The 26,735-nt window shown below is 46.2% G+C and overlaps 1 protein-coding gene across 1 annotated transcript in view; it reads left to right on the forward strand.

Annotated features, from left to right (window-relative positions):
- Window positions 1-11,120: 11,120 nt before the first annotated feature.
- The window catches only part of C9 (complement C9), a 43,018-nt gene continuing 27,403 nt past the window's right edge, over window positions 11,121-26,735 (forward strand). Inside the window, exon 1 of the mRNA XM_036020190.1 lies at window positions 11,121-11,279. Coding sequence (XP_035876083.1) covers window positions 11,197-11,279 — 83 coding nt within the window. The 5' untranslated portion in view covers window positions 11,121-11,196. The remainder of the gene's footprint in view (window positions 11,280-26,735) is intronic.

A 26,735-nucleotide genomic window follows, 5' to 3' on the forward strand; every position in this document is an offset into this window, starting at 1 on the left:
CAAAATTAGCTTATAAAAGTCTGTGGCTATTATCTTGAGCTCTCTCCCTCCTGGACCCCTTGCTCCAGGGGCAGCCATGGCATAAGCAGCCGTACGGAAGCCCCGCGGTGAGGCGCCGAGGCCTCCCGCCAGCCCAGATGATAGTTTACCCCAGGGTCGGCCCCCCTCCCAATGCAGATGGCAGCAGTCTTTGGGCACCAGCACCCACGGGCGAGGTACCTTGACCGGGAAGTGGGAGCTGAAGAACACAGAGGACTGACTACTTTCTGGGTCTGCTAGTCCCCTGAGGGTTGCCAGAGACAATAACAATCAGAAGGAGGCAGGGAACCAACAGCCACTGGTCAGGAGGCGTTAACGTTGGCATAACCTAATCTGAGCTCCGTTGCCTCCCAGTCTCGGCCACTTCAGTTGGAAGGACACCCACCGAGGGGGGGACTGTGAAGACCCTGAGCTCTTCCTCCTGGAGGGCTGTGTCACTCCCCGTTCCATGTCTTCAGAAGCCCAGCGCTGCCGGACTTGAGAAACCACAGCGGGTTCAGGGAGGCATCACGGAAGCCACCTGCAGACACTATTCTGGCTGCATACCAATAGGCAATTTACGTGATTGTTATATCAGCTCCATGAGGTGGGCTGAGATCAGCACCCGCACCAGCACCATTGTATAGAAGAGGCCACCGAGGCACAGAGAACTTAAGGAGCTGCACAACCTCATAGAGCTAGTAAGTGGCTCAGTGAGGTCCCACCCCAGCCTCCATTGTCCTTGCACTCCACCTCAAAGGAGCCACTTACCCACTCCGTTGGCTCCCAGACTGGCACCACTCCCCTGTAGTAATGCATATATCTTACAGTCACCAACATTTCATTGCCTTCGTAGTACTTTTCTTACACTTTCTATAATCAAGATGCTTGTGACAAAAAATGGATGAAAAAATATATTTTTGTTCATTTTTTGTGAGGGAGCTTTGCCTGCAGAGCACCCCATCTGCTGCAGATGAGAATAAGTCTACCAAGACATGATCTGCTGGAGGAGGAAAGGTGGCCGATCTCTCAAAGGAGAAGGGCCAAGAGCCTGTTCCTCAGTGGGCTTTTATTGGGTTCAGTTTGTGCAGGAACACAAGTAAAGCTCATCAATCATCATCAGGCAGTAAGGATCAAACAATAGATAATATACAAAGAACTCTGAGGGCCTATTTTGTGTCAGGGTCAGATAACTAAAGAGCTATAAAACTTTCAGGAACAAACTCACTTCCTGCTTGGACCCTTATCATTTAATTGCGAGCATCCTAAACAAAGCAGGTTTCACAGGGTTTTACATATCCTTTCTTAGGCCTGATCACCCAGGGAACCTGCCCTTTCCAGCACAGGGCTGCACCCACCACCGGCATTGCTTCAGGCTTAAGGCATTGTTTCAGGATTAAGTCAGGCAGGGGAAGTAAAACAGCCAAGAGACTAGGAGACTTCTCAAAGACAGAATGAGGACTCAGGTTATTGTAAAGCCAAGGGGCAAGGATCCATCACCCCCTTTTGCTGTAGCCCCCCAAATCCTTCCCTGGGGCCTCCCCATGATTGTGCCTGTCTTAGGTCATTCCCCCCTTGGGAAATCTTACCCGTCATTGGCTAGCCGATCAAGCATTGAGGGCCAGGCAGAGTGAAGTAAAAAGAGCAGAGGGGGTGCCCCTGCCAGGGAGATAAGCTTTGTCTCCTTAGTGGATTGACCTCAATAGAAGGTCAATCACTGAGCCTTAGCCGTGGGGAGGTTACAGCTTCTGAAACCAGGCAGGGCGGTTCCCAACAATTTTTAATTCGGCCAGTTAATCCCCCTTTAGCTTTTCCAGAGCTCCCTTTCAAAATGCATTATCACTTCAAAATTTGAATTTTCTAGTTCGAAATGCACTACATCAATTTAACCTCACATTTAGTTCAATCTAATTCAGGTTTTACCTGCCAGCATGTCTAGGTGTTTTTAATGCAGACCTCAGGTTGCTCACAATGAAAGATGGGTTGTGAGCCGTGTTCTCCCAATTCCTTCTGCATTATAAACAGCAAACCATCCTGCATCTGCTTTCGGTCAGGTTAGACACATGTTCATGGTTGATGAAGAAGACTGTCTGCACAAGCCCATTTCGTAATGGGAACACTGCGTATAGTTTCATCAAAATCCAACATCCAATGGTATCCTACTTTTTATTTTTTAAATATATTGTGTTGATTATGTTATTACAGTTGTCCAATTTCCCCCTTTTTTCACCTCTACCCTACATACTCCATCCCACCTGCATTCCTCTCCTTTAGTTCAAGTCCATGGGTTGAACAGGTAAGTTCTTTGGCTTTTACATTTCCTATACTATTCTTAATCCCTCTGTCTACATTTATGCTACTTATTCCCTGTACCTTTTCCCCTATTTCCCCCTCCCACTGACCAGCTGATAACCCTCCATGTGATCTCCATTTCTGTGCTTCTGTTCCTGTTCTAGTTGTTTGCTTAGTTCATTTTTGTTTTTGGTTTTTTTTTTTTAGGTTCGGTTGTTGATAGTTGTGAGTTTGTTGTCATTTTACTGTTCATATTACTGATCCTCTTCTTTTTCTTAGACAAGTCCCTTTAACATTTCATATAATAAGAGCTTGGTGATAATTAACTCCTTTAACTTGACCTTATCTAGGAAGCACTTTTTCTGCCCTTCCATTCTAAATGATAGCTTTGCTGGATAGAGTAATCATGGATACAGGTCCTTGCTTTTATGACTTCAAGTATTTCTTTCCAGCCCCTTCTTGCCTATAAGGTTTCTTTTAAGGAATGAGCTGATAGTCTTATGGGAACTCCTTTGTAGGTAACTCTCTCCTTTCCTCTTGCTGCTTTTAAGATTCTCTCCTTATCTTTAATCTTGGGTGATGTAATTATGATGTGCCCTGATGTGTGCTTCCTTGGGTCCAACTTCTTTGGGACTCTCTGAGCTTCCTGGACTTCCTGGAAGTCTATTTCCTTTGCCAGATTAGAGAAGTTCTCCTTCATTATTTTTTCAAATGTTTTCAATTTCTTGCTCTTCCTCTTCTCCTTCTGGCACCCCTATGATTCAGATGCTGGAATGTTTAAAGTTGTCTTGGAGGTTCCTAAGCCTCTCCTCATATTTTTGAATTCTTGTTTCTTCATTCTGTTCTGGTTGACTGTTTATTTCTTCCTTCTGGTCCAAACCATTAATTTGAGTCCTGGTTTCCTTCTGGTCACTGTTGGTTCCCTGTACATTTTCCTTTATTTCACTTTTCATAGCCTTCCTTTTTCCCTCTATTTTGTGACCATACTGAACCAATTTTGTGAGCATCCTGATTACCAGTGTTTTGAACTGTGTATCTGATATGTTGGGTATCTCTTCATTACTTAGTTGTATTTTTTCTGGAGCTTTGATCTGTTCTTTTATTTGGGCCATTTTTTCTTTTTGTCTTGGCTCACCTGTTACATAGTATGGAGCAGAGCCTTAGCTATTCACTAGGGTGGGGCAACCCACGTCTCTGTGTCGTGGTGCTGTATACAGGGGAGGTGCCTGAGAGGGAACCACGCTACTTGTTAAGCTCTCTGCTGGTTTTCAATCACTCCCACCATAATCCACAAGCAAACTGGGCCCTTCTGGTGCTGATTCCCAGGTGGGTGGGTTTGTGTACATTCCAAGACCCCGTGGATCTCTCCAATGAACTCTCTTGTGAGGCTGGGAGTTTCTCCTGCCGCCTCAACTCTCACAGGTTTCTTCAATTAGAGGTTTTAAGGCTTTAAGGTTTTAAGGTTTCCCTGTGCTGGAACCCTGGGTTGTGTGGTGCCTCACTCCCCATTTGTTCCTCCTGGTTTATCTGCACACAAATGTGGAACCACCCACCCTGTCAGCTGCTGCCTTGCTGCATGTCCTCTCTGCCTGGCTGCCCATCTCTGCCCAGCTCCCAGTCGGATGAATATTTCTTCTTTAACTCATTGGTTGTTGGACTTCCATACAGTTCTATTTTCTGGCAGTTCTGGTTGTGTTTTGGTTTTAAATTTGTTGTTGTCCTTCTTTTGGTTGTGCGAGGGGGCACAGCGTGTCTACCTATATCTCCATCTTGGCCAGAAGCCCTGGTATCATACTTTTAATGAACTGATCAAACATATGTGTTGATGACACACAGTTCATTTAAACTCTTTCCCCTCTAAGTTATTCAGGGTTTAAAAAGTCTATTAATGGTGATGGTTTTCTTAATCTTTTAATTTGAAAAACACAAATCCTTGAACTGTAGAGACCCGAAAACTGAACAGGTGAACCCACTGCAGAGAGACAGCTGGCAGCCCATCAACATAACCCCAGACAGGAAAAAGCACAAATCAATAAAAAATAACAATATAAAGCCCTGACTAGGTGGCTCTGTTTGTTGGAGCATAGTCGCATGCACCAAAATGTTGCAGGTTCGATCCCTGGTCAGGGCACATACCTAGGTTGCAGGTTTGATCCCCATTTGGGGCATGTATAGGAGGCTGTCTATCAATGTTTCTCACATCAATTTCTCTCTCTCTCTCAAAAATCAGTAAACATATCCTTAGGTGAGGATTAAAGAGAAAGGGGGAGAGAGAGAGACAGACAGAGAGAGAAACACAAATAAGGGAGATGATGCCAGACCAGAAACAGGATTGAATTCCTGACTTAACTCATCTACTACTATCAACCAGCCCTATCCCTGTAGAAGGAAAATTAGCAGAATATGTTTGAGGAAGACAAATACATTTCTTTTTTATTTTTCATGTACAGTTTTCTGTCTTTTACTCCTATCCCAGCCCACCCCCAGCCCTCCCCACCTCCCTCCCATTTCCACCCCCCCTAGTTTTTGTCCATGTGTCCTTTATACTTGTTCCTGCAAACCCTTCCCATTCCCCCCTGAAATTCCCTCCCTCCCCCCTCTGGTCACTGTCAGCCTGTTCTCTATTTCTGAAAGACAAATATCATATGATCTTACCTTTAACAAGAACCTAAACAATAAAACAAACCAACAAACAAAATATAACCAAAGACACTGAAATAAGGACAAGTATGTTTCTTAACAGGGCCAAAAAGTGGCTTACACTACACTTGTGTACAAAAAGAAATGCAAATTTTTTATTTGTATTCCTTGCTTTATTTCTCCCTTTCCCCAGTCTAATCTTCCTCACATGGCTCTACTTTCCTGGGTGCGGGTGCCGATATGCAATCTCAATCCAGTCCTTATCACTCCCTCTACAAGTAACTCTATCTATTGGATTTGCACCCAGCATTTCAAGTGTCTTTCCGTCTTCCTGCTCTTCTCCATGATAATCTTTAGTATTATGGGGGTGCAGATGTGGACGAGGGTGTTGAGAAGGCACTAGATCCTCACACAGGTCCTCCTGCTGTCCTCTGGTTCTTCCAGTCTCTATAGCATATACCTCACTACCTGGCCAGCACTGTGTTAATATCTGCACCTAAAGCTTTGGGCTGAAGAATGTTGACTCTGTTCCTTGCCAGGCACTCGGGGGCCTGCAGGGCCTGGTGGTTCTCCCTGCTACCTGGGCCCCCACCTTGGCCCTCACTAACACCGGACTCCTGAAGTCTGACCACAAGTACTGTTCCAGCCCTGCCTGCAGCTCTGGCCCCATGCTGTCCTTGATTGAGCAAGCCTGCCAGCTACCCTTCCTCACCCTCCTCAGGTCAGAGCGGAACTTTAAAAACCTCTGTGGCCCATGATTTTCCAAGAAATAGAGGAAGCCAGTGGAAGGCCTCCCTCTTTGCTGACCGCATGGCACAAACACTTTTGTTCCGGTTGGGCTTCCCCATACTAGGAAACTGAAAGCTGTCCTCCCAGCACTGTAGACGGCAAGGACAGAAATGTCTGTCTTGGATCTCAAACTACATACCATGCTGGCTCCATTCTGGAATCTGGCCTGAAAAAGTTCCTCAGAACAGGCATCTCCCAGCCTTCTTCTCCCACCTTCATCTTCTCCCTGCCACAATTTCTCAGGCTGGCAGCCTGCACACTCTCTGTATAATAACCTGTGTTGTCCCACTGCTTTGAGCCTCAAAGGTGACTGGTTGCTTTCTTATTTTACCATCTCTTTTCCTGGGCAATAAGCCTCAGGTTTCAGCCTAGAAGTTGCAGAGTGTCAAGAAAACATAATTTTAAAAGAGAAAAACTAGAGTTTAAGATTTGCAAAGTACCATCCCCTATGATCTGTAGTTGGTTTTACATGTTGTTAACTGATAAATCTGAATACAGTTTATTTTATTGAAGTCTACAGTTCCAGAAGCCAAATACACCTTAACCAAGTGCAAATTAACTGACCACCTAGTAACTATGGAATAACTATGAAGTAACCACTACGAACATGCTTAACACTTTGTATGCTGTCAAAAAATTAATGCCAGAAAAAGCAAAGATGGCTTTCAGATATAAAAACCAGAGAGACAGGTCAGGTGGTACTCATTAACGAAAATAAAGGCTACAGAAAGATCCTCTTTGACAGGGAGGGGGCAAGAATGATGTGTTTGATTTTATGCGTGGCAAGTTTAACTAACACAGACAAATCAAAGTCACCTGGGGGTTTCTTAGAAGCACCTGAAGATTGTTCATCTAAAAGATTATACTATAAGCTTTGTGGTTTTTGAAAATTATCATTTGTAAATAAGTATACTTTCAAAACAAGAACCCAGAAGATTCTCGTAAAGAAATTTTAACAGAGCACCATTTGCGAGGTCTGGGCCTGAGGGGTAGGGTCGATCTTAAGAGTGGGTAAGACAAGGGATCATAGATTGAGATGTGAAGAAGACAGAGGCTAGACCTGTGAGTAACACCCCAGTGTTCGTGTGACGGGCGAAGGAGAGGCGTTCGTAAAAAGACGTAGAAGAACAGGAGATGCTGTATCACAAAGTCAAAGGAATAGAGTTTTAGAGCCTAAGAGTAGCCAATAGGATCCAATGCCCCTATGGGACAAAGAGAGGGGCCAAGAATTGTCTGTCGAATTTAGCAATAAGGAAATCTTCACTGGAGCAAAACAGTCCAAAAGGCAGACTGCAACAAGTTGAGTATAACCATACACTAAAGTAAGACATTTGCTACAGACTGCAAAAATTTGGTTAACAAGGGCATTAACAAGAAAAGGAAATCAAGAAATTAGGTATGTTCTTTAAATATAAAAGATATTTGAGCATTTTCACAGGCTGATGAGAAGGAATTAATCAAAATGAAGAAATTATAAGGAAATAAGAGGAAGAACAACTAGTGAACTGAACCCTGGGAAGTCCAGGTCTAAGCATACAATACTAGATCTTCCTGAAGAACAGCAGGCCCGCTCTTCCTCTGAGAGCTCGCTGAGATGTGGGGAATCTGCAAGGAGCCCACAGGAAACCCAAGGTGTTTCTGAGTTTCTTGGTGGCGTAAGAGGTGAAAGAGCCGCCAGGAGAAATGAGGAAAGAATGTAGCCAAAGGCCAGTGAAAATACAGCTAATCTCCACTGTGCAGCTATATACATTTATTCATTGATTAGTGCTTGGAACTCACAATGCCTTTGAAGCTTAATAGGTTCTAGGCATGGTCCTAGATGTTAGAGATATGGTAGTGTAACAGGGTGCAGCCAAGAGGGGAGCCCCAAATAGGGATTTGTAATAGGGTCCAGAAGAGCTTGGAAATAATTGGCTCCACACCACAGGGCCACACCTGCCCAGAATGCTGGCAGCTGTGGCCAATTGTGAAAGGAGCTGGAAATGGGGCTGCAGAGGAAGACTGGCACTGGGGTTTAAACGGAGGCACAGCAGCCATTGGGCGTCTCTCTTTTTGGGACCACACATCTGTTTAGGACCACGTGGCTTTGGTGTCTTGGTTGGGACCATGAGGCTTGGGTGAGAGTCAGGACCACGAGGCTTTGGAGGTGCTCCCTTTTGCCACGTGGAGGGTGCTGGGGGGACTGTGTGCATTTGTGGGGAACTTTGTGTTATTTCCAATGAATAATAAATTATTTTCCTTTTCACAAATCTCGGGCATTGAGAGATGTCTTTCCTCTGGCGGTGGACATAACGAACCTGGGGGGTTCCTTTCGGGTAATAGTATATCGCCTCGGCTGCCCTCAGCCCCCCCTTTTGTACTGTAGCAGTAGTAAGCGGGACACACCTAAAACCAGGGGGCCTGCCATGGATAGTCATCTCCAAGTTCTCCCTGCGATTCTAACTATCTCCAGCAAGCTCACGGAAAAGCACTACAATTAATTCATTGTCATGTTGTGAGACCCACAGATCTTCAGGGGCTCAGTTATAATCAGATATGGAATGAGCCAGTGGTTCCCTACTTGAGGTCTCTGGACACTAAGTTCACAAAATTATCAATAATGAACTTTCAGAAAGACCTGTTTCTATCACTTTAAAAGAGTTAAATGGGAATAATACTCAAAACATTAGCGTCACCCCAGTAAGAACTGAGTGTTCCTGCCTGACAGCCATACATTCTCATGGACACACGTGCATGTTTCTACCTTAAAATGAGGGGGGGGGGGGATGCTGTATTATTATTATGCAATAAATGGAATTTAGCCCCACAAAGTTCCCAAGCACATTAAAACCAAGGGGAACTTCAAACAAATCTTTCTGAAAGGCTCCCTCCCGAGTGGTGAAAACTGGGAGCAGCCTCAGCAGCGAGGAAGACCCTGGAAGCAGCGTTGGAGACGGGGCTTGCTCAGATCCCGCCTCGCCACCTCCTTGTGCGGAGCCTTGGCTGGGTCTCTCTGAGCCTCATCTGTAAGGCCACTCTGAGGGCGAACCTTTAGGGCGTCGAGAGGACTTAATGAGGCATTTTATGGTTTCACGTTGTTCACGTGACATAGGTACAACAACAACAACAGAGTTCACGGTGCAGTGAGTGGGAAGAGCCTGAGATGCAGGGTCAGGCACCCCAAGGTCAAATTCTAGTTACAGCTGGGAGTGGGCGGTGCTGGGCAAAAGTGTTTACCTAGTCTATTGCTTGGAGGCCCTTGAGTGTTTTTCTCTTTCACTCTTTTTTATCGTTGTTCAAGTACAGTCGTCTCCATTTTCCCCCCATCACTCCTCCCCCCACCCCAGCCATCCCCACTCCCCGCCTTCGATCCTACCCGCCTTTGGCTTTGTCCATGTGTCCTTTACACAAGTTCTTGGAATCCCTTCCCCCTTCCCCCTCATTATCTCCTCCCACCTCCCCTCTGGTTACTGTTTTAAAGGAAAGATGTTATGACTTTCACTTTTCTGATCTAGCACATCACGATGCTTTATTTCCCCTAGATATACACCAAAACATAAACCTCAATTCAAAACCTCATGTCAGATACGTGATAGATGTCAAGGGCAAAGAAGAATAAGGCCCATTATACTATTTATAATCATTGCATGGTAATTATAATAGTATGCTATTATTATACTTTATTGATCCCACTACTTTGCTACATTACACTCATCCTGAACCAGGGAGATAAAAGAAACACTATTTCAACAGAGCAACTCAGCATTCAAGTCAGTTAGCTAGGACATTCCCTCTTACCTCCATCTCCCCCTCACCCCTCCAGTGAGTCTCCAAGGAGAGAGGTAATTTTTCAATTTCCAGTTATGCCTATTTATCAAGTCAATTATCACAAAATCTAAGCAATTCGCATTAAGTCTAATTAGCAGAAAACATCGTCCTACCCTGACTGCTTCCCTGTCCTTTCCTTAGGTGTCCTGGCTGTGTCCTGGCTGTGTCCGGAGAGGCCATGTAAGAGTCGTCCCCATTGCTCCGTTGTGTCTGATAGATGCCTATGGTATCCGGATACGGCCCACTTGTCTTTAGCTTGGACCCCCAAGAAGCATCCTTCGGGCATAGACTTATTCACTGATGCAGTTACTGCACCCATTTGAATCATCTTTTACTTGGCAGTTCAGCATGGCTTACGTGTAGACCATACAAATCATCCATAAACAGCAAGCTTGAGAACCCATGATATTAATCCCATTAGGTACCGCAAGCTCTCTGCACAAAGAGGAGAAGAAAGGGCAAGAAAGGACGACGAGAGGAGGTAACTTTTACTGCAGGTAGGACCCTTTCTGGAGCAGGTGAGGCAGTACTGGACAAACGAGCTCTAAGTCTGTTCCCTCCCCGACCTCCCCCTGCTTGATTGGCCTTTGTGCTTTAATGCTTGAAAACTGCCTACCACAGGCCCTCCAAGGCCTACGACAGCACCTGGAAAACGCATTCGATGATACATCACCTCTCATGGCCTTCTTCTCAAAGTGCTCGTGCTAAATCTCAGCCCCGGCCACACGTCCGCAGGACTCAGCGAGCTTCACAAAGCACTGATGTAACAAGGTCTCAGCCCAGATTAATTATTAGAGTCAGGCGGGCTGGGCAGGCACTGATGGCTTTTCTCAGGTCCCCAAGCCGTTCTCTTGTGCAACCAGTGTTGTACAAGCAGCTGCCGTGTCCACATTTTCACTTACCATACTTTCCAAAGCACCTTCCCCTTCCCCCCCAGTCCTGGAAAACACGTGGAAGTCAGGAAGTCGGGTCTGGGGGCGTCCTTGCTGAGGGCTTGGAGCAACTTGTTCGGTCTCAGAATCGATCGTGCTGACAGTCGATCATGTGTGTCTAGACCAGACCCTTCTAGAGGATAATGTCGATGCCTTGGCGGTGGGGTGGGGGGTAACCTGAATTCTTCACAAGGACCCCTCTGCCCATAAAGAAAGTCAGGTTGTAAGGGCCTTTGACACTTTGCCTTTCCCGTGGGTGCAAATAAGCCCCACAGCTGCCCTTCCCGTTGGAGCACGTGTCTGATGCCCTTCCCAGGAGTGCCGTTGCCTGGTTCATCTGAGTCCAGGCCTCCGTGGGGATCACCCACGGACCTCTTAATGCCAAGATACACGCTCCCTTTCCACCCTCTCAGAATCTCCAAAGACGAGCAACCCTGAGGTTGGTTTGTCTTGTTGTTGAATACAACATCGCCGCTCATCTTAGCCAGTTTGTCATTCGCAGGCTGGTGGCCTGACGATACTTGCCAACACAAGAAAAGGGTAGGCCAGGAATTATGAAATGTCTCTCCTTTGATGGGACTTTGCACCCAGGAAAGCAGCTCAAAAAAAAAAAACCTGATCAAAAACAAACAGTCGCTCTGGCACTCTCACCCTTTGCTGATAAATACCTCCGCAGACGGGTTTGGCCATCCCACTCGGAGCTGCCTAAGGAGACCAGATGCCGGCCGGCCGGGGGCTCGCCTTGGCCTTGTTAACATGCTCCTTACAAATCAGCATCCTGTCGGCGGGGCCGACGCCCCGGTGAGTCACCCTTCTCTTTGTCTCTGTGGTGTCCCTGTGGGCTTCGATGCTCCCAGGTGTACCTCTTACCAGAAAGCAGGTAAAAAAAAAAAATTAACCTGCACTGAGATAGGTAGCCCCAGAATTTAAACTTTGAAAAAGGGTAAGAACAGGCAAGGGGGGGGGGGTGTGTGTCTTTGAGAGTTTTCTGAGGCAACCCGCTGCTCTTTCTAGGGGTTTCTTTGAAACAAGAAACCCCAGCGTGAAGGCTGAGATCGCCTTGCGGTACCTGGAATTCCGGAGCAAAGCTGACTTTTGCTCGAGCGCGGAAAACCTGGGTTTATCGGCGTCCCAGGTCCGGGAAGGTCAAAAGCGAAGGAAGTGAACCTTTCCCACGCTCTGCCTCAATGTCTAACACGGGGCCACTGAATCCACCGCCCTTTGTCCCACGTGAGGCAAAGGTCAACCATCTTTGCTTCTCTTCCTTGACACCGCACACGGTGCCCCAAGGCACACACTTGCGTCCTTCGGATTAGGGTGCCGTTTCTTCTAGTCAAGAAGAATCACCGTAGCACAGACTGGGTGCTCAGGCATCCAGCAGAGAAGCTTCCTTTCTCTCCTTTTGCTCTGACCCTAACTGCAACCACAAAGCCCAAGACAGGCTGATCCAGAAAACAAATCGACCAGACAGTGCCGAACATCTACACTGTGCCCAGAGCTGCCGGAGAGCAGAGCTGCGTGACCCGGCACAGCACGACCCGCTCTGACGATGGGACCGAAATGTTCTGGGAGAGCTGGGGGAGGGGGGGGAATATGCTCCCAGACACTGTCTTTCTGCCTGGACGTCACTGTGCCCTACATTCCACTCTTCTTCAGTCATCGGACCCTTGGTTCAACCAAATTCTGTTTTGGACTCTGGGGTGCATCCCAGGCGTGTCTGTGCCTGCCTCTCGGCTGCGTTAGGGGCCGCTGCTCTGCCTGGAACCCCTGGGCACAAGGTTTGCCCACCGGGTCCCATCTACCAGGAGCAGGCACTCAGAGGTGCCACACAGACCAGCAAGGGCTTGGAACGAGTGCTCCCCCAGGCTTCCCCGCATCCCACCTCTCCCTCTCCCAGTGCCCCCCAAGGAACGCTGTTCCTCTCAGTCAGCATGTTCCTTTACTGGGCATCGAGGACAAAGTGGAATGAGGCAGCCAGTTCCTGAAAGTCGAGTTAGCCCTTGTACTTGTACTTACCCTAACCTTTTCTTAAGTTAAAAAAATAATTTAAACAACCCACATTCCTGAACTGTGACTCCTGCTGATTAAAATTGAAAGGCTGTTGGGGAAGGCTTCAGCTGCTTTGAAGTGTGGACCCCCTGGGTCCCGGCCACGCTCAGCTGTTCCAGGGAGGACCAGGGAGCCCCCCTCGCGGGCCCCAGCTCTGAGCAGCTGCACCGCGCAGTGGGACTTGGCTTTGTGCACCGCTCTGCCGTGCCCTCGTGAGTTTGCTAGGGTGACCCTGCGCGGAGCACTCCCTGCTCCGCCCTTTGGCACAGGCTTGAGGTCGAAACAGAGTGTTCAGATCAACCATGAAGTTGGACACATAGTTCGAACAAAGAACTGAAGTAACAAAGAAATATTTAACATGCCAATTTGATTAGCATGAAGCACTAGGCTTCCCAAGCTCAGTTCAAGGTCATGACTTACAAACTGACTCCGCAGGGGCAGGCAAGCTATTCAAAGTCTCCACACCTTTCTTCCCTTGTCTGCAAGATGGTGATGGTGTTCATTTCCCAGTATCACAACCTGGGTGGCTTCGAACAACGGAAATGTATTGCCCCACCTTTCTGGAGGCAAGAAGCCCGGAATCAAGGTGGGGACAGAGCCATGCTCCCTCCAAGACTCCAGGAAGGAGCCGTCTTCGTTTCCAGTGGCAGCCAGCACCCCGTGGCATTTCTTGGTGGCAGCTGATGTTCCAATCTCTGCCTCTGTCCTCGCGTGGCCGTCTTCACACCCCCTTCCCTCCGTGCGTGTCTGCCTGATGCTCAGTTCCCTCTTTTTTTTTTTAAGATTTTATTTATTTTAGAGAGATGGGGAAGGGAGGGAGGAAGAGAGGGAGTGAAACGTCAATGTGTGGTTGCCTCTAGCACACCCCCTACTGGGGATATGGCCTGCAACCCAGGCATGTGCCCTGACTGGGAACCAAACCGGTGACTCTTTGGTTCACAGGCCTGTGCTCAATCCACTGAGCTACACCAGCCAGGTAATTCCCTCTTTTTAAGGACAGCAGTCATATCGGATCAAAGCCCACCCTGATGACTTTGCTTTAACTTGATTCTTCTCTGGACAGACCCTCTGTCCCAATAAGGTCACATTCTTTTTTTTTCTTACTTTATTTTATTTTTTTATTAAATGTATTTGATTGATTATGCTGTTACAGTTGTCCCGTTTTCCCCCTTTTATTCCCCTGCACCCTGCACACCCCCTCCCACCCTCATTCCCCCGCTTTAGTCCCTGTCCATGGGTCATACATACACGTTCTTTGGCTTCTGCAGCTCCTAGACTATTCTTACCCTCCCCTTGTCTGTCTTCTACCTACCATTTATGGTACTTATTCTCTGTACCTTTTCCCCCATTCCCTGCCTCCCACTCCCCCCGCTGATAACCCTCCATGTGATCCCCATTTCTGTGATTCTGTTCCTGTTCTAGTTGTTTGCTTAGTTTGTTTTTGGTTTTGTTTTAGGTTCTGTTGTCAATAACTGTGAGTTTGCTGTCATTTTACTGTTCATATTTTTATCTTCTTCTTCTTAGATAAGTCCCTTTAACATTTCATATAATAAGGGCTTAGTGATGATGAACTCCTTTACCTTGACTTTGGGAAGCATTTTATCTGCCGTTCCATTCTAAATGAGAGCTTTGTTGGATGGAGTCATCTTGGATGTAGGATGTAGAAATCAGCTGACAATCTTATGGGCACTCCTTTGTAGGTAACTGTCTCCCATTCTCTTGCTGCTTTTAAGATTCTCTCCTTATCTTTAATCTTGGATAATGTAATTATGATGTGCCTTGGTGTGTTCCTCCTTGGGTCCAACTTCTTTGGGACTCTCTGAGCTTCCTGGACTTCCTGGAAGTCTATTTCCTTTGCCAGATTGGGGAAGTTCTCCTTCATTATTTGTTCAAATAAGTTTTCCATTTCTTGCTCTTCCTTTTCTGAGGTCAGGGGGTTAACACTTCAACACGTCAGCTCCAAACAGTGACCATGGCAGCACCTACCTGATGAAGTTGTCTGTGAAGGTTCAACATCATATTTACATGTAATGTACTCACAATATCTGTGCCTGCCACATGGTAAGCACTTTGTAAATGTGAAATATTCTTCAAAATAATAGCATTGCTATTCCTCTCACTGTGATGTGCTCTCTGCTTCAGGAGAGGAAGGGATGGAGTTACAGCCAGCATCCACCTGGTTACAGACATTTCGTCCTAAAGCCACAGCTGCTGAGAGCTATTGCTGCTGGTGAACTGTGGGAAATTCTCAATGGCCGTCTGTTTGCAAACTTGAGTGTGCCTTTGAGAAGAGGTCCTGAAGGGGCCATCGCCTCCCATGTCACTCAAGGTAGCATAGAAATGTCAGAAATCACTGTGCTGATAGAGCAACAATAGCTCCTGACACAGATCCTGGGGCCAGGGGCCCGCGTGTGATTCCAGGTCCATAGTTCACCAGTTACGTGGTCCGAGGCAGGTTCCTTAACTTCTCCAACTGTGTCCTTCACCTGACAAATGGGAGTCAAACTGTGGCCTGCTGGGAGAAATCCCTGAGCTAACATGTGCGGTGCGCTCAGCCAGTGGCAGGCAGGGGTTAAGTGCGCACTGCGTATAGCTATCACTATATATTTTTATTTTTAATGTGTAAATACCAAAATATTTACATGGGCCAAAGATCAGAAACTGTAACGAGATAGGTATTAAAGAGTCTTGATTCCTTACTCATAACTTTTCATGAGATCTGTGAGATTACAGGGAAAGTACTCAGAACACTCCTGGCATCTACGTCACCCTTTGCCAGTAGGTAACCACCTTGATTAGTTTATCATCTTCCTCCCTTTCTTCCTTAAAAATATCATATTCTATATACTCTCTTGTACTTTATTTTTTTTGTTTTTATGTTATGACATAGGCCGGAGACCTTTCTGTATCACTACAGAAGGAACTTCCTCGTTATGCTCACACCTGATTAGTTTTCCGTTGTTGGCTATACCGTTCAGATAACTGTCTTTTATGGAACATTTGGGTTGCTTCCAATCTTTTGCAATGAATAGCCTTATTCATACATGGTTCTGCAAGCAGATTATTGTACCTGAGGGCTGATTCCCAGAAGCGCTATAACTGGGCCAGGAGGCAATCAATCACCTTTTGACCTCTCCCAAATTGCCCCATGGCCCTGGGGAGTTTGTGTCCCTTTGCACTTTCCCCAGGAGCGTACAATGATACAAATACGTGGGAGACTATGCTACACTGAAGGATGGGAAGCAGTAATATTATAAAGATGTCCTTACTACTTAAGGTAATATACAGATTCAGTGCAAGCCCTATGAAAACACCAATAGCATCCTTCTCAAAATGAGAACAAATAATCCTAAAATTTATATAAAACCACAAAAGACCCCGAATAGCCCAGGAAACCCTGAGAAAGAACACAGTGGAAGTGTCAATCATGCTCCCTGTACGACACCACGCTACGAAGCTGCAGTGATGAGAACAGTGTGGTGCTGGCATGAAACCAGGCGAGTAGATCATCGGAACAGGACAGAGAGCCCAGAAACAAATCCTTGCTTTTATGGTCAATTAATCTACAACAAAGCAGGCAAAGATAGACAGTGGGGTAAAGGCGGTCTTTTCAATGAGTGATGTTGGCAAAACTGCCAAACATAACACTGGGCCACCTTCTTATACCACACACAAAACAAAATGTTCATTGCAGAACTTCTGGTCACAGCCAAGATGTGGAAGCAGCCCAGGTGTCCATCAGTAGACGGATGGATAAGGAAGTATGTGGTAGATACCTCCAGTGGAACATTATTCAGGGATGAAAAAGAATAAAATCTTGATTTGCAACAACATGGATGGACCTAGAGGGTATTATGATATGTGAAAGAAGTCAGAGACAGACAAATACCATAGGATTGTATTGATATGTGGAATCTTAAAAAAAAAAAACAAAAACAAAATAAATGAATAAACAAACAGAAACAGACCCACAGACACAGAATACAAGCTGATGGTTGCCAAAGGGGCAGGGGTGGGGTGATGGGAAAAATTTTTATAATTTTTAAAAGATTTTTATTTATTTATTTTTAGAGAGAGAAGGAAGGGAGGGAGAGAAAGAGAGAGAAACATCAATGTGCAGTTGCTGGGGGTTATGGCCTGCAACCCAGGCATGTGCCCTGACTGGGAATTGAACCTGCGACACTTTGGTTCCCAGCCCGCGCTCAATCCACTGAGCTATGCCAGCCAGGGCTATAATTTTTTTTAAAGGGATGCCTGTTTCCCCATGGCCTTGCCAATGGGAGCTCTAGGCCAGCTTTTTATTTTTGCCAATCTTATAGACCAAAAACAAGGTATGTTTGAATAGTTTTAATTTGCTTTTTTGTTGCTGAGTCAGGCGGCACATGTGTTCATCTGGTGAAAGTCCGTATCTTTGTGAACTGCCCGTATCTTGTGTTCATTTTCCCGCGGAGTTTCTTGTCTTTCTCTCAGGGACTTCTGTGATCACTTGATAAATTAGTCCTTGGTCTGTGGGATGAATCACCAGTGTTTTCTCCCAGGCTGGTCATTCACCTTTTGGCCATATCAGTGGTGGGTTTGTAGTCCAGTTATAACTTCCATATTGATTTTATTAAGCAGCACTAGCCTGGGAGGTACAGATCCTGAGGGTGGCTTGTTGTGTGCCCTCAGCAGGGGGACTGCCTGGCGTGAGTCCTAACTTAGTACCAAGTACCCTCTGCTGGGTCACATGAGGAAAACGACTTACCATCTCTGGGCTCGGCTCAGTGTTCTTAAAGGGAGGTGTTACCAGGGGTAGATGTGTCACAGGGCTGGTGTAAAAATTGAGCTAATCTGTGTAAAGGCTTCAAAGAATTCCTGACATACACTAAGCACCCATAAATGACAGCAATTATTGTTCAATTTATCTTAATTAAATTTCCCTCAGCGATCTGGAAAAGTAACCTAAACACTCACTAATAGAAAATGTTGAGTGTAACTACTAAATCGAAGATATCCAAAATGTCAGTTTTTCCTCCTTCTTTGGCTGCAGCCACCTGTGTTTGTAATATCCATATTCAATACAAGTTAACAGGTATTTACCAAGTACGATTGACCAAGTACGGTCACCTGTTTATTCATCCAGTGAACGCAGCAAACAGTTACTGAGTTTGCAACACGACTGGACAGTGCATCGGGAGCTACAGCGGCGTAGCACCGAATGTCTCACGAGGGTCCCGCCCTCACTGGGCTCACAGTCCATCTAGAGAGCAATACTAACAGGTAAATGGCAACTGCAGCTCATCCAAGGTCTCTGAGCGAAGCCCATGATGATGTTGGGACAGACTTGTCCCCAGGAACCTAAGCAGCCTACTGCTCGCCAGATTCCTCTGCTCTAGCCTCAGCAGGAACTCTGCGCCTTGACTTCTGCCCCGTCTCCTGCATCATCAGTAGTTCCCTTGTTACCGCCAGCATACAGGCATGTTGTAACATTTTCATGAGAAGTTAGCTCAGGCCTCAGCCTTACTCCAGACACACTTGCTCACATCCAGCCTCCTTGTGTGCCACACCGCTTGTATTCCAACAGCTCTCAGGTTGATATCTATGGTGCCCACCTCTACCACGAGCCCCATGTCTACATACTTAGATAACACGTTTTCCTTGAAAATCTAACAGGCATCATAAATTTACGGTGTCCAAAACATACCCACGGATCTCCCCACCTGTCCTCACGCACGCTGCATCGCTGTTCCCCGACTTACTCGGGTTAATGACTTGGGGATCACACGTGACTACGTCATTGGTAACATTCCTGCATATGATCCAACAGCACATCCTGTCGGCACTACCTTTCATTTAGGTCCCAAATGTCTTCCCCGTTCTCTCTGCACTCACCGTGACTGCTCTGGCCTAAGCCACTACTCTTTCTGGCCTGCATTCATTCTCGCTCACTCCCCGAAAGCCCGCTCTCCACCCAGCAACCAGAGGAGACTTTTCAAATGTAAGTCTGAGTGCTACTCTTGCAGTGACAGTTTTCTGAGGATCCTAAACAAGCTCAGAATCTGACCCAAACTCTCCCCCACAGCCCACCTCCGTCCCCAGGAATCTTCACCGCCGTCCTTCCTGCTGTCCGCGCCATGCCTCCAACATGCCACCTGTGCCTCTGGCATGCCACCTCAGGCTTCTGGCTGCTTTTTCCCTGCCTTAAAACACTTTTTTTCCCCAAGCCCTCACACAGCCTCTCTCTGATTCATTCAGGTACCTACTCAAACATTGCCTCCTGCTCTGGTCATTGTTTGCTGTGTAACAAACCATTCATTCCAAGATGGTAGCTTAAAACAACACGGGCTGTTTCTTCGGCTCAGGAGCCCTGGGGCTGAATGGGCTCCAGGAAGCGGTTGCCAGGGCTCTCCCCCCAGGGATGCAGATGGATGTGGCTGGCAGAGCTAGGTCCGTCACGCTGGCTTCTTCACCCACGTGTCTGCCGGCTGCTCTGGAAAGACCCACTCTCCCAGCTGAGGGTTGGAGCCATCGACCCTCCTTAGGCATCTCTCCTGTCTCTCTCTCCCTCACCGTGTGTGTGTGTGTGTGTGTGTGTGTGTGGACTCATGCATAGCACAGAAAGGCTCTGAGCATGAGAGTCTTTAGATGCACAAGTGGCATGGGGACAGCGTATCTAACCTCGCTTTAAACGTCACGTAGGCTTGCTTCCATGGCACCCTGCCGGTCAAGGCAGCGACAAAGACCCGGTCTGCTTCAAGAAAGGGGCACATTGACCCCAGCTTTGATGTGCACAATGTCAAAGATTTTGTGAGCATCTTTTAAATTAAATGTATTGGGGTGAAATCGGTTAATATAATTATATAGGTTTCGAGGGTACAATTCTACAATACATCATCGGCATATTGCACTGTGTGCCCACCACCCAGAATCGAATCTCCTTCCATCTCCATATGTTTGACCCCCTTTACCCTTTACTACCCCCCCCCACACGGCCTCTAGTAATCACCATATTGTTGTATGTGCCTATGAGTCTTTGTTTGTGTGTCTTGTCTGGGAACATATTTTAAACCACCCCGTCTCCTCCAACAGGGTGCTTGCGCTACCCTGTATGAGAAACCTCCCTCCCCTCCCCCAGCCCTAGGGCCATCTCTCTCCTCTTGCCCTGCGTTATTTTCCCTCACAACTCGTCTGTCTTAACTCACACTGCATGCGATGCTTGCTGGTGACGCGCACTGCATCTCACCCACTGGAGTGTGGGCTCCATGATGGTAAGGATGCCGCCTTTGGCCCCAGCCGCTGGAACAATTCAGGGCACAGAGCAGACCCTCCGTGAAGGTTTTGAACGTTGGCTCTTAACTGAGACTTGGGAAATCAAGAAAGGTCCTGAGAAAAATTAGAGGGTAGGACCTTGCTGTTTTCATCTTGATGAATCTCATGAAGTAGACAAACTGGCAGATCTATTCAGGACTGGCAGTCCTGAATTTCTCCACTCAAAGGAGCCACATCACCTTCTGTATTGACGATCAGAGTCCTTCTTACAGCAGGTGTCTTCCCGCCTGCAGCCAACGTCCCGGAGTGTGAGCTGCTCCCGCGGTCTTCCTTTTCTAAAGTGAGAAACCTCATGGCCAGGGGGTGGGACTAGGCATATGTCAGTGGTCCTTTACTGAGTGCATTTCTGGCCCAGAGTAACACCTTCCTGCCATGTTGATGCACCTCACTTTGATCTAGGGAGTGACTATCAAGCTGGGTTTGAAACACTTGGAGACAGGTTTCACTTGATAAACACATTTCATCTAAGGATCCAGAGAGTGCTTTACAAATGCTTCTCCACTCAGTCTAACAGCTCAGCGTGGCGAAGGGCAGATGGTGAGTGTGCACGTGTGCAGTCCTTGAGCTGTGAAAGCTACCTGCACAGTGAGCCAGGGGGGCTGGGGAGGGGGTGTTGGGCTCACAGTAAGCTGTGCAAGACCACTCACCTTTTTTCTTATATTGATGTAGTGCAACACATCTCTTTTGCATAATCTTTCATTTCCTCCTAATAATTTCCTCAAGTCCTGCCTTTATTTTAACTCTAAGTATCCAGGTATCTCATGCAAGGAAGGCAAAACAGCCAGGTGAAATGAATTTTCAGTTTATTTTTGCTTATTTGACATCACTGAGATGTAAGTTTAAAATACCTCCAGGCAAGAATGACGTTGACCAATAGATGTGTTTTACTTGGAGCCATTGTATTTAAAAAAGTCCTTATTTACTCAACTGTCCTTGATATCTCAAAATGTCTAAAAATGGTGAGACTATTACATCCATAAATTATTGAGTAAGCTGTGACTTTCTAGATTATTTCAAAGAGACTCTGAGTAAGCTGGGGGAGGAGGAAAGACAGCACAGGGGACGGGGCAAAACTGCAGTGAACTACGAGGGCGGAGATGCAGATGCTAAACCCTCCTCCTTTGCCAACTGCCCGCCTTCGGATAAGCACTGTAATGTTCTCGTTTCAGTCTTCCATCTGTAAAGCATAACTAATGTCGTCAATAGTATAAAGACTTAATGAGAAAATGAACTTTGAAATTTGCCCAGTAAAACTAGTAAACACATATAAGAAATTGCTTTATCAAAAATCTTTATTTATTTTTCATTAGATTTATTTATTTTTAGAGAGAGGAGAAGAGAGGAAGAAAGAGAGGGAGAGAAACATTGATGTGTGGTTGCCTCTTGTGTGCCCCCTACTGGGGACCTGGCCTGCAACCCAGGCATTGAACCAACTAGGAATCGAACCAACAACCCTGACTGGGAATCAAACCAACACCCCTTTGGTTCTCAGGCCAGCACTGAATCCACTGAGCCACACCAGCCAGGGCTTCACAAAACATGCATTGAGTGTTATTGGTTGAATTGTGTCCTTCCCCCCAACAAATTCACCTGTTAAAGTCCTAATCCCTAGTACTTCAGAAGGTGACTGCATTTGGAGATGGGGTCTTGAACGTGGTTATAAAGTTAAAATGGGGGCAATGGGGTCACTGGGATGGGCTCTAGTCCAGCAGTCACATACGTGTATAAGACTTGTAAGAAGAGTAAATCTGAACACAAACACATGCAGAGGAAAGCCCAGGTGAAGGCACAGGGAGATGCTAAAACAAAACAAGAACATGATCAGCTAAGTAAGTGATGAATACAAAAAAAGACAGGAGGCGATAGTCCACTTAAAGGCAACACCACTAATACTGAAGAAAATAGATGTTGAAAAACTCCATAGAGACATTAATAGGTAGAGCCTAGAGCACCGGTGGCAACACAAGGCCCAGCACCTTGTTTCTACCCAGCGGCAGTGCTGAGCTCTCGCTTAACTGTTAAGGAGTGGTTACCCTTATACAGTCCTAAAATTATATTTGGCCCTTTGAAGGTAGCCGTGAGGCTGATGTGGCCCCCAGTGAAAATAAGTTTGTCACCCCTGGCCTAGAGTAACTCCTGAAAATAACTGTGGTCCAGCTCCGTTGTGGCCTCAGCCTTGGGTTATTTTGATGGAACGAACACTCCCACTTAAATAACATCCCATCAGACAGTGTGGGTATCCACCAGGTGTTTCCGGCTGGTGTTTCTCATTGTTGTGTGAACATGGGAATCCCCTGGCATACCTTTTAAAAACGTTGCTGCCTAAAGCCAGTCCTCAGAAGGCCTGATTTAATTGCTTTGGAGTAAGGATCACAATTTTATAATCCCCATGTTTAATAACTGAGGGATATAAAATGCTACCGATATTGAAAACCAATGCTATAGGTCATACAGGGGATTCTGCCATTGACCCTTGATGAGGCCTCTCAGTTCTAGATGCCACCTTAGTTTTATGGAAAAGTTCTAGCAGGTAATTTCTCAGTCATGTGGTTTCAGATATACGCTAATCATCAGACTTCCAGGAAAGCAGATTCTTCAAGGAGTTTTGGCAGCCTGTGTAATATATTTTAATTTGTAATTTTAAAGGACTGATGCTTTTCAGGACTCCTGATTTTCCAGATGGTGTAGGCAAGTGTCAGGCCTACAAAAATGTTGTCTCCAATCATAGAGACAAACTTAATGCCTAACAATTTTTGCATAAATACAGGTGGGTGGTTCCCCGTGAGAGCATAACCTAGAGAAATAAAAGACTACCCAAGACAAAATGATGAAGGATTTCCCTTTCTTGAAGTTCATTGATTGGCTTAAAGAAATTTACTGAGCACTTACTACATTCTAGGCACTTGGTACATGCAATGTGAACAAGATTTAAAAGTTCCTTAACTCACTGATATTGTTTTCTAGAACATGAGCTCTGTTAGTCTGGGGATCATGGTTTTTGTTTTATCTCATTTTTCTGTTTTGCATGCCATTATGTCTTTGATGCCTAGCAAGTTGTAGACAATTAATAAATATTTGATGAATTAATAAATGAATGGATAAATGGGTGAAAATAAATTAATTGAATGATATATGAGATCTCCAGAAAAAGTCCAATCATTGTTAATATAACGAGAACAGTTTGTGCAACATCAGTGTAACCTGGCAGCCAAGGAGAGTGGACTGGAACACACATGCATGAACAATGACAACTTCACTGCACTAGTCCGTGGGGGCGGTAGATGCTGTTGAGTGTGCATGTGTACTGTGTGGCCATTGTATTCAAAATGACTGTGAATCTGCATCAAATTTTGCGTTAGACTTGAACATTCCTCCACGGAAACTATTTGGATGATTCAGAAGGCCACAGTTATGGGCAACTGGTGACTGGCAGCTTCAGCATGACAACATGCCCACTCATGCATCATGTCTGGTGCAGAGGTTTTTGGAGAAATATCAGGTCACCCAGGTGACTCAGCTCCCTACAGCCCAGATTTCATGCCCCATGACTTCTGGCTTTTCCCAAAACTAAAATCATCTTTGAAAGGGAAGAGATTTAGACCATCCATGAGATTCAGAAAAATGCAACAGAGCAGCTAATGGCAATTGGGAGAACTATGTGAGGTACCAAATACCTACTTTGAAGTGAACTAAGGCATCATTGTCTTATGTACAATGTTTCTTGTGTCTTGTAACTTCTTTAAAAATATCCCTATTTTTCATATAACATGGCTGGATACCTTTTGGACAGACCCATGTGCATCTATCATTATGAAAGAGCTTAAGATATAGAGAAAAACAAGATGCTATAAGAATATGTACACAGAAAAGTAAATTATACTGGAAGTTAAAGAAGGTTCTCAGGGGCAAAAATGTGTGTCCAAGATGACATTAGTATGGGAAATCAGAAATAATAGGTTTAGCCCTGGCTGGCATAGCTCAGTGGATTGAGCGCGGGCTGGGAACCAAAGTGTCCCAGGTTCGATTCCCAGCCAGGGTACATGCCTGGGTTGCAGGCCATAACCCCCAGCAACCGTACATTGATCTCTCTCTCTATCTCTATCTCTATCTCTATCTCTATCTCCCTCCATTCCCTCCCTAAAAATAAATAGATAAAATCTTAAAAAAAAAAGAAATAATAGGTTTAGCCATGGCTGGTATGGCACAGTGGATTGAGCGCCTGCAAACCAAAGGGTCTCAAGTTCGATTCCCAGTCAAGGCACATGCCGGGGTTGTGGGCCAGGTCCCCAGTAGGGGGCATGCCAGAGGTAACCACACATTGATGTTTCTCTCCTTCTTTCCCTCCCTTGCCCTCTCTAAAAATAAATAAAATCTTTTTTAAAAAAGTCCTTTTAAAGGTCTGAAGGTATGAGTAACAGTGCTTATCTTAGAAGTGTCAAGTTCATTGGGGCTGGAAATTCAATGGAGAAACATGAAGTTGAAGAAGTAAGGAGATACAGCCACGTACAGTTCTCTAGACCAGAAATTCCCAACATTTTTTGCACCAGGGACTGGTTTTGTGGAAGACAATTTTTCCACAGATGGGTGGTGGGAGGGGGGGTGGGGAGAGGACGGTTTGGAGATGAATCCAGTGCATTCCATTCTAGCTCCCCCTGGGCTGAGCATCTCGGTTCCCACCAGGCCACCGACCGGTATGGTCCATAGCCCAGAAGTTGGGGACCCCTGCTCTAGACCGTGTGTCTTATTTTCCTATCGCAGCTGTAACAAATGACCACATACTAGTGACTTAAAAAACACACAAATGTATTATCTTACAATTCTATTAGTCAGAAGTCTGAAATGGGTCTCGCCGGACTAAATTCCAGGTGCCAGCGGGGCTGTGCTCCTTTCTGGAGGCTCTGGGGGAGAATTCATTTTCTTGATCCTTCCAGCTCCCAGAAGCTGCCTCCATTTCTTGGCTCGTGGCCTCCATCCATCTTCGGAGCCAGAAACACTCAGTGCAATCCCTTCTCTTGCTTGAGCTCTGCCCGCCTCTTCTCCTGTCTTCACACCCCTCTGAACCACTCTCCTGCTCCTGAGCTCACACGCCTGGAATGGGCCCGCCCAAATAACTCATCTCCTCTTAATCACATCTGCAGAGTCCCTTTTCTGTGTAAAGCAACATAAGTCACAAATTCCGGGGATTGGGACACCTTGGGGTCATTACTCTGCCTGTCACACTGTGTTGGGAAATTGGAACTTTATCTTAAAAGCAAAAGGGAAGTCCCTGAAAGGTTTTCAGTAGAGGAATGATATCATCAACTTTGCCTTTAAAAAAAAAATCCCTCTGGATGTGTTATGGAAACTGGATTAGAAGGAAACTTATGTCATGTAGGAGAGACGTAATGTTAGCAGAGACCAGAGAAATGTCTACACTGGATGAGATGAAGGAAGGATAGATTGGACAGCCGTTCAGGAGACTGCAAACAACAGGCTTCAGTGGTTGATTAGATCTGGGAGATGAGCGTGGGGTATCCAGGAAAACACAAGTTAACACCCAAGCCTCTAGGCAGTGTGATTGCACAAGTGGAAGTGCTATTTACCAAGACACTAATGCAGGGGAGGAGCAGCTTTGAGAGAAGTGCAAAAATAGTTTGTTTTGAGATCTGTTGAGCTCTTTGAGCCACAAAGACATGCAAGTGCAGATGTGCGATCGCGAGTTACGTCCAACAGTTTAAAATTCAGAAAGGATGTCTGAACTGCAGACTTATCGCTGAGTGTCATTAGCATATACATAGAAATAAGTGTGGAGAGAGAAAAAAATTCCAAGCACAGGACTTTGAGGAAAAACAGCTTTTCAGAGACTATCAAAGGAGGAAGAGCCTGCACAGAAGAGCTGGAATAGAGGGCAGGGGAGAGAGGAGAAATGAAAGGAGTCTAGGACCGTTCTGTCCAAGGGAAGGGAGTCTTTTAAACAGCAAGAGTGGTCAGTCACAGTGACCTCTGGGAAGAAGTCAACAAGATAAGGACTGAAAGGAACCAGGGGAGGCCCCCTGAAGGACATCCTCGACTTTGGCAAGAACAGTGTCCTTGAGGCGGGAGGGTGGAGCCGTGGTGGGGAGGTAAGACGAGAGACCAGGGTGCAACTGCTTTTCCAAGAAAGGTGGCTAAGAAGATGAGAGGATTTGGGAGGTATCTCAGACCATGTATGGCTACAGGAGGAGATGAAACTATTATTATTTTGGTTGACAGAGAAACATAAATATGTTTATGGCAATTTCTTTAAGCATCCCTGTGAAGGGAGATGAGGGTGGCTGAAAGAAAATGCCAAGTTCAGGAAGAGTGTTTCATTTGCTCACGCATCTGCTTGCTTGTGTTTAATGTCAAAGCCTTGAACACAATGTATTACCAATGGAAAAGAGTTGGAAATGAGGGAGCGTTTTACATGGGGGAGATATTCAATGGATCGAGGTCTCAATGAGAAGCTGGGGTCTAGGCCTTGCGTGGAGTGATCCGTTTTACCTGGTCAGCCCCCTGCACTAAGAGGCTGCGCTGCACAAAGATGAGACACCAGCTCAGGGATGTGGGAACAGGAGGTGGATAGAGTTCTTGCTTGGTAGCTTCTGCTTTGGCCTCCCCACCCACCCATCACCCACCCCCATCATTGAATGAGAGAGACACAGGTGGTGTTGCAACCAGTAGAGACCCAAATGGTGAACCAAAAGAGAAAGAAAAGTTCAAAGCCAGAAAAGCACTGCCGAGCATCGGGTCTGGGAAAGGAAGGGAAAGTTGTAAGTGACAGAACACAGGCTGCTAAGAGGCAGGGAGATGAGCAATGCGTCCTGAAGCGGAACAGGAAGTGGTAAGGCTTCCCGTCTAGAAAGTGCGGGATGCAGGGGTGGGAAAGCCTGGTTGATAAGG

Source organism: Phyllostomus discolor, chromosome 3 (genome assembly GCF_004126475.2).
Source record: "Phyllostomus discolor isolate MPI-MPIP mPhyDis1 chromosome 3, mPhyDis1.pri.v3, whole genome shotgun sequence".
Classification (NCBI taxonomy): domain Eukaryota; kingdom Metazoa; phylum Chordata; class Mammalia; order Chiroptera; family Phyllostomidae; genus Phyllostomus; species Phyllostomus discolor.